This window comes from Colias philodice, chromosome 13 (assembly GCF_061535455.1).
Source record: "Colias philodice isolate Cphi_HAF_F1 chromosome 13, ilColPhil1 Martin Lab GWU primary, whole genome shotgun sequence".
NCBI lineage: Eukaryota > Metazoa > Arthropoda > Insecta > Lepidoptera > Pieridae > Colias > Colias philodice.
The window spans coordinates 5,198,465-5,207,312 of record NC_143098.1 but is presented as its reverse complement, the minus strand read 5'-3'; the positions used below and the strand labels follow the sequence as shown (position 1 = coordinate 5,207,312).

Sequence of the window (8,848 nt, the reverse complement as noted above, 5' to 3'; positions counted from 1 at the left end):
TATGTTAATTTGTTTAATTTCTATCCTTACAAATTCTTAACAAATAAATATCTGCTGCTTTTGAACTTAAATAAGTACAAGTTAAGTACCTAATGAAAACATTGAGCCAACATAATCTATGAATTATATAATTTATAAAAATTGGCTCTCAGTATCATATTCAGTTTCCAATTTCTTCTTCTTTTTCATACTAAGTTCGATTTTATGATGTTCGTCCAAAGTTTTGGAGCGTTCATATCTATCCATAGCAACTTTTTTAATATCCTCATAAACAGTAGGATAACAAGCTACATAGCTCTCAAAATCTTCCCTATCTAGTCTAAAAAGTTCGCAGTTAGTAACTGCTACAGCCGACGCTGTTCTTAGTCTGTGGCTCATTACAAGAGCTATTTCTCCAAAGAAATCTCCATCTTCTAAATGACACACCTCTTTGCCGGACTCGCAGTAAATAGCCACAGTTCCTTTGTGGATGAAGTATAGGCAGTCGCCTGGGAAGTTATGGTAAGTGAATATATAATTATTAAGGAAATAACTATTTAGTGAACATTTATTTTCATATTGTTACTTATTATTAATTCTAGTAGCTTTATATTATCGTTTTTTGGTACCTACCCACTAATTTGTGTAGTGCTTTATGTCTAGAATTAGTGTTGCTAAATTATTGCATACATTTTCTTTCTAATATCGATATTATCACCTACATACTTAAAAATTTTGCCAATTTTTTATAAGCAACATAGTAACAAAGATTTTCAATTGTGGTAATTAATTAATCTATAAACTATAAACGTAACTCACCTATAGTTTTAATCTTCATTATAATATCTCCAGCGATGAAAATAACGATTCTCAATTTAATTCCGATTTGCAGTAATAAAGTTCCCGGCAATTGCTTTAGGAATGCGACATCCCTCACAAGTTGCCTGCCTGTATGCATTATTATATCTTCACGAAGCTGACCCGAAACACATGACATCATACGGGATTCCTATAAAAATCTTGTTAGTGGAAAATATAATAATATTATATTTTAGATATTATCTATGTTATGATTAGAAAACAATTTTCTGTAGACGAATTTCTACCACGAGAGAAAGGGATATCTAACCAGAAAATCTCTCTCTCTCTGTCACTGTTGTCTTTGTCTCACATGTCTCAGCTATGTTTAAAAACTAATTATTTTTTTTATCAAAACAAAGATACATTTAACACAGTAACAAAAGATAAATCTATAGAACTAATAATATATTATGTAGACCTATAAGTTGGTGATTTGTGACTTTGTTATTGAGATATTTAAAAAATAATGATTTAGCAATAGTCTAGTAGGTATGTCTAATTATAATATTACTTACAGCAAAGAAATGCGATTGGTAACCAATAGCGTAAAACCTGAGAACCTTGTTCTTAATTCTTGCTGGGAACCTTTTCTGGTTGAGGTACATTTCGACCTGTTTCGACATTATGAAGTATTGAGCCCGCGCGGATTCTGATCCAAATATAGTAATAACGTATTTGAAGGCACAATGAAACACTAATACCTGGAAAATTTAACAAGACTAGGAATCTTACTTTAACACGGACTAAATCAATTGTGGACAAAACAAGTTACGAAGCAGTTAAACTAAAATTTGAAAAAAAGCAGTGGGTTCGTCCTAGAAACTAATTCTTATTCATACTACTTTAAATACCTACTGAATATAGGAACAATCTTGAAGATATAACCACACCTACAATTTATGATTTTTTGCCTAGATCAAGCTTAAAATAAGTTCACATACGCACCTGTGCTATACACCAAGATGTAATATAAAATAATTCGAAGCATCCGTCCTGTTCAAGGATATTAATGTTAGCGTTCCCTCGTAGCATACCAACTAAAATACATAACACTAATACAAGACTGCTCAGTGCTCATTGCTCAATAGTAAATTAGATTAATTACAATTTTTATTTTTTATAAGTACACTTCAAACATCATTTAGAAACGATTTGACTAACTTTCGCCAAAAAAGTAGGTAAGATAAGAAAGGCCAATATATATTTTTTCCTCTTACTGATGTCAAATAAAAGTTGTTACTTGCTTGCTAGTAATAATGTAAAATTAGCTACATCAGATAGGTGACAAAATTAAAAATTCTGTTTTTGTATAATATCTAGTAAAATTGCAAAGCACCTACCAGCTCTATCCAAAGAAAACACGAATCGAGTAGTCGAAGTGGCATTCCAAAGTTTTACAATACTTATCCATGAACAAACTCTGGGTGACGAAGGTATGTAGACCCCCTCTACCATGTACTCAACCGCGTATTGAAGGTACATGTTCCATGATAAGTAGGACAGGAGTAGTAACATTGTTTCTAGAGCTGTTTCACAGCATTGCTGGGTAGAAAATAATGGTGATTAATATCATAAACTAAAAAAAGCAAAACGAGGTAGTAGAGAAATAGTTATTAGCATAATAAATAATAAATAGGTTAGGTACCTTACCATCCCACTAATATTATAAATGTTAAAGTTTGTGAGGATGGATGGATGTTTGTTATTTTCTTTTACGCAAATACTACTGAACCAATTACAATGAAATTTGGTATATAGATAGCTGAAGACCCAGATTAAGATATAGGTAACTAGGCTTTTTATTCCGGAAATCTATCTGTAGGTATCATATACCTACTCGACAAATACCAGCTTCACTTATCAATTTTAGAGAAACCTACTAGTAATCATTACAATGTATTATTTAGTTTACACTCACCCCGGCTTTCATTCTGGTTGTTATATTCTTAACATACGAAATCAAATTGATCAGCCGAATCATTTTCAGAGTGACCATAAACAATTCTAATGGTAAATCTTCGTAGTCGAACATTTTTAGGAACAAAATAGAGACTGTCAGCAAGTCTGGTATGAACCAAGTGATGGTATATTTTAAGAGAATTCTCTTTAGATCTAGAATTACTATTGGGTTAGTTTCTCCAGAGATATAGCCCGTGAAAAAGTTCAGTATAATGTGTAATAGATAAATTGAGTCGAGAGTGAGTATAATGTCTTCTTCGTACTTCTGCAATGATATATTCAACTTTAATGTTTCGAAACTGCCATTTTTATTGTTATAATAAGCTATGGCTAAAAATAAAAAAATAGCTAACTTACTTCAATCTAGTTAATACATATTGGATATTTTTCTACATCATTTTTGGTTAATTTGCTTGTAATTTTCATAATATCTCATATTTTCACAATAAATGAAATTTTTACCTACATATTCCCCTGGATTTCTTTTGGAATAATGGACTGCGAGTAATATACTGGATAGAAGAATTGTAACCGATAGGAATCCTTCAAACCAAATCCGAAATTTGCTGTATGGGTGTATAATCCATGGGTGTTTCTTGTATTGCATGTACTGATTAGCACATAAGGCTGCGTGGGACCTGTTATTCATACCTAATTAATTTTACTACAGCAAAATATAGTTTAATAATTGCACTCAATTTAGTTATTTTTTTCTTCTTTGGCCAAATTTTTATCTTTAGGCACGTTGCTCTACAATTTCTTTAATTCAGTAAAATCTCAGTAAAATCGGTTAAGCCGTTTCAAAGAAGATCAGAAGGTTTTGGTTTTACGAGTGGGTACTTACTTACGTAACTAAAAATAAAAATAATGAGCATTTAAAATAAATTGTTATTTTAAATCGCTGACGCTTTAAATTTATTTGTTATAAAATAACACAAAAGTTTTGATGATTTAATATAATTTGCATTCTTATATTTTAATAGATACTGAAAATTATTCAAATTTTGAATAACTTTTAAGATAAATTTATATTATAAACCATGATTACCAATATGAGTAATTAGTTATCCATCTACAAATATTAGATTTTAGGTCACTTTACAGCTCTAAGAAACATAAAAATTCAGATTCAGATCTACGCCACACCCACAGTAATATCTAAAGAGTAAAGAAAACATAAATTACTTATATAATTTTCGAGCTCTAGGGTCATCCTTCTCTACAGTTATAAGGTCCAGGATTAACCGCTTCAAGGGCCCACAGTTTATTTCATAAGTTACCACTTTATTCGTCGGTAAGTAACATTTATGACCGTGAAAGTAGCCATGAGATGTTTCATAGTCGGATTTAAGTCCTACAGGCGCTACTGTAGACAATCTTGGAGTCAACATTATGCTTAAAATCACTTATGTATTGTGTTATCCTTATATTAAATATAATAATAGTGAGATAGTTATAGTCGAGCCAATTTAATAGGCAACATTTGACGTCTATCAATTTTATCTTCGAAGAGAGGTAACCTGCTTAAAAACATCGATTAAAGTGAATTAATCGATACGGATTTGAAACATTTGTCAATCGAATTTATTAATTTATGATGATTTTTATTCACAAGTAATCAATGCATTCGATTCTAGATGTCAGATTTCGATTTTTAGAGTAACGTCTCTGGTATTTAAAAAGAAAAAATGTTTATTGACACAAAATTGTAGCGACGTCAGTTCTTCAATTCAGAAATTGTTTATTATGTTTAGAATGGTTTATCAGTAAAATGAAATCTTAAAATTACTTGTATCGGTCATTATTATTATAAATATGTGATCGTAATTGAAAAAAGTTAAGCAAATGTGCAGTTCTAACAAAACGAAATATCATGTTATTCTATGTTGTCGTTACTAGGTTACGTTGTTGAATTTTGTTGAACTGTCAAAAGTTGCCTATTAAAATGGCTCTAAAGTGCGTTTCACGAGAGAGTTCCCCTGCCGTTATGTTGGCATACCTGACTGTCAAAAACGTCAAAGAGCTTAGAAGCGTTACAGAGCCATTTCTCTTTCACCACTTCTAAGCGTATGCGGCATGATGCCAATCTCTAAAACATTTATAAATTTCGGAAAACCTCGACAACTCTGTAACGCTTCTTAGCTCTTTGACGTTTTTGACAGTCAGGTATGCCAACATAACGGCAGGGGAACTCTCTCGTGAAACGCACAATACTATAAAAATTGAAAATTGTCATAAACGTCAGTGTACAATTTCTTTCAAATGAAGTTTAAAATAAAAATATTTTAATGTTGTTAAAACTCTTTCTTCCAACTTTCATATAAGTAAAGTCTGTTCGATTGACCTTCTGTAGATGCATAAAATGATTTACCATCGTGTTAATTAATGTTACGGATAGAAAATATTCAGAAACGGGTTTTTTTACTTTAGTCAAATAATAGTTAAGTAATTATAGGTCTGTGGAGATAAAAGTATATAGGTGTTATCATATTTTATACGTGAAAGCTTTTAAAAATCTGTTCAATAGCTTTCGATTAACGAAACATAAAAAGAAAACTTCACTTAGGTATCTACCAGTTAATCGGTTCTTATAATGATATTAATTCTAAAGAAGAAATAAAACACCGTAATCTTCAAATATTTTCTTAAACTAAAAAGTAATACGTAGGTTCGTCGTTAGGAAATGCTAAAGCAATTTCCATTGGAGAGCAGCTTTCTCCGATTTCCAAGAGTCAGCACAAAGCTTTGAACAAAATACAGCACTTAGCAATACGTCTTCTTTATTATCTATAAGGATTATTTTCCTGAAAGAAAAGAGTATATAATAATATAATATAATATAAAAAAAAATATATATTTAATACTACTATTCACAAATATCAAGAAAAATAAGGTGATCTTGTAGGTGGGAAAGTTAAAAGTTTTAATATCAATTTAATCATTAATGTTCTTAAAGACACGTTGATCGATATCTTAAGTAAATATTTAAATGTATATTCGAAACAGATTTATACTCACTCAATGCAAAATTCGAAATATGCAAAATCGAAAACAGGATTTTTGCATGTGATATTTTCACATCTTGACGGTGGGCCATTACAAAGGTCAGTTTTTATAAAATAGGGAAGATAATCAAAATAACCCCGTACAATATCAGCTGGAACGTATATTCTCGGTCTATTCCTCATAAAATAATTTATATTATTTCTTCTATTCACTTCATAATTTCCATTAACATCACTTATCTGTGAATCTTCATTAATACTAATGCCGTCTAGTTTATCTTCAAGTTTTCTTATACGATTATTATTTACATTTTCTCCATGATCAGAATATATACTAACTGGTCTGTCATTTAATTTATTTGCTATATCACAGAGGATTTTGTAAAATTTTCTTTTACTCAGTTCAAATAAACTTGGCGGAGTTTGATTATTTCCGGTTAAGATAGTATCATAATTATACGGTGTTTTTATTGTAACTTCGTGTTTCCGATTATTGTCAATGATTTTAAAATATTTTCTGTTTGATATTTCGCCACTGCTTGTTAGATCAAGACACCTGAAAATGGAAAATTCAATTATTTCCTACTGTTTTCTTTATACTACGCTTATGTAGTTAAGGATAGTATAATAATTAATAGTTACCCAATATTAAGACTTCTTGTTTGTTGATCTCTGAACATGTGATTCCAAAGAGAATAGGGGATTGTTCTTAAATCAGCATTTCTCCAAAACCTTAATTCACAATGGTGATAGTTAAATACAGGTCTCTGCGGTAGCCATTCTAGTTTATTATCTGTAAATTGACAGGGAAAGAAATGTTATAATATATCTATTTAGATTGTGATTTAGATGAATCACTCTTTAGACTACGTCATGTATTAACTAAAGACGCAAGTTACGAAGTAGATATAGGTTTATTTTTCTTTATAGAAACTGAATGTAACGGAAAATTTGCGTTAGATATATATTCATCGGAAAGGAAATATTGCAAAATAGACTGCCTTACAAATTTCGAAATTTCAGAATCAATGAGGAAGCATTAAATGAGATTTATACCCAGTTTGTTATCTGAAGCAAACTCGGTTACTGTCTTCCTACGTTTTACGAGCAACACTAAAAAGTGAATAGGCGTGCCACTTTGAAAGCGGTTATAAAAGTATTTAAAATCAGTTCATTGTTGCTGAAAACTGAAGGAATTGTAGAGACAGTTTTAATAAACATTCTTTAATATTCTTTCTATTATATTACTATTCTTTCTTGAAATAAATGATTAATTTTTTTTATTTAATTAGCTCTATAAGAAATGCATACTACGCGTTTTGATTACTTTTATATGCAAAGTAGAGTATTGGTGGGTACCTCTTAATATTAGTGATGAAATTATATTATCTAACGTATTTAAACAAATTAAAAGTTATCTACGTATAAAAGTGCTCTGCATAAATATGAATTTATACATCAAAATAAATCAAATCATTAAAAATGTAATACTGTTTACCACAAACCGAGAGATAACGTAGCATTCGCAATTCCGCTAATCGCAACGGCAGACGTTTCAGCTCATTTTCATCTAAAATCAGAAATTTGAGGTTCTTAGCGTCAGCTATCTCTTCGGGGATGTATCTTAATCTATTCCCGCTAATATCCAGGCATTTAAGGCTTCGCAGCTTCGATATCTCACGCGGCAACTCCGTAATATCATTACCGCTCAAGTACAGACTTTCAAGATTACTAAGTTTGCAAATTTCACCCGGTATACGTGAAATAAGGTTCTCCTTTAAATATATGTCTATAACGTCTGCTTCTTCGCCTTGCAATTTGTGAAGCGGGAACTCGGTAAAGCCACGATAATTCCAATGAAGCACACTCGACACATTTGCACATTGATTGTAATCCATTGCGATACTAAATTAGTATTACTAGTTGCGGTATAAACTTCGCATTAATTTTGACTGCATGGCATGATTTCTTTCATTTAAAATTGTATCGTACACCGAAATTGAACTGTTTTCCACGCGAGCTGCCTTTATTCCCGATCGTTCAAGACTGATATATCGTGAGGTAACCATGAATTATTTTTAAAACTATGGCAAGGCCTTTCATTTAAAATTAGATGTAGCTATCATATCAATTTTACATCATGTACTTTCTACATTAGCATAAATCACTAGAGGAATAGTTTAATTCGTGTTGAATGCTGTAAACATAAACATTTCATCACTCGGAAGATAACTCAACGACGGACGATTTTAGTCTATTTTTACTGCTATCGTACTGCTACTGCTCGTATTCGGTGTTTATTTCGATCTTCTTTTATTAATTATTATTATTGATGCAAACGATGATGATGATTGATGATTTGTATATATTATTAAAACATAGTATGATGTTGGTAAGATGCTAAAAGTCCAATCATCATTTTCGCAGTCTCTTCTAATAATATACCTAATTGCGAATGTGCATTGTGCATGTTCCAATTTCACGCCAAAATTTTTATGTAGAGATTGAATGTAGAGTTTTAATATACTTAACCATTTTAAAGGCTGTTAATACCTACATAATATAAACCTAAGTGCTTAGTATCTACTAATTAAATTCGATTTGTTTCCTGTTTTAAAGACTAATCTTTAGAAAAACTTTACCCATAAACTGCTGTGAAAAAATGTTTGGGAATTTCCAATACTGCAACTATCTACGTATACTTACTTACTTTAGTTTTGATGATAGGTTGAATAATATAAATAATAAAGGTACGTAATTAAAGCGTTTTCTTTTTCCTCATATTACCAAATATATTTAAAAAACAAAAAATATATGGCAATATATTATCATTCAAAGTTTTGAACTGTGAAAGTTTTCCCCCTAAAATCTAACCAGAAATTATATTAACGATGTACACTGAGTATTCATGAAAAACGAATCCAATAAAATGTTAACGTATTGGATACAAGAATTTGGCGGTCTGCCAACTTGCAGGAAAACGTAAAATGTATTGGGTCGAGGACACAGATGATTGTAAACAAAAGATTCAGTTTATCGATGCT

General features: G+C 30.8%; 2 protein-coding genes across 2 annotated transcripts; both read right to left on the bottom strand.

The window, feature by feature from the left end:
• Window positions 1-4: 4 nt before the first annotated feature.
• LOC149483360 (potassium/sodium hyperpolarization-activated cyclic nucleotide-gated channel 2-like) lies at window positions 5-3,691 on the bottom strand. Its single transcript, XM_089702431.1, has 7 exons — window positions 3,266-3,691; window positions 2,759-3,064; window positions 2,181-2,382; window positions 1,786-1,877; window positions 1,356-1,541; window positions 799-988; window positions 5-488 (listed from the first exon to the last, which is right to left on the bottom strand). The coding sequence occupies exons 1-7, from the start codon at window positions 3,446-3,448 to the stop codon at window positions 133-135; spliced, it is 1,515 nt and encodes a 504-aa protein (XP_089558557.1). The 5' UTR covers window positions 3,449-3,691; the 3' UTR covers window positions 5-132.
• Window positions 3,692-5,426: 1,735 nt separating this feature from the next.
• On the bottom strand, window positions 5,427-7,862 carry LOC149483359 (uncharacterized). Its single transcript, XM_089702351.1, has 4 exons — window positions 7,303-7,862; window positions 6,447-6,597; window positions 5,818-6,360; window positions 5,427-5,603 (listed from the first exon to the last, which is right to left on the bottom strand). The coding sequence occupies exons 1-4, from the start codon at window positions 7,700-7,702 to the stop codon at window positions 5,486-5,488; spliced, it is 1,212 nt and encodes a 403-aa protein (XP_089558477.1). The 5' UTR covers window positions 7,703-7,862; the 3' UTR covers window positions 5,427-5,485.
• Between the last annotated feature and the right edge of the window lie 986 nt (window positions 7,863-8,848).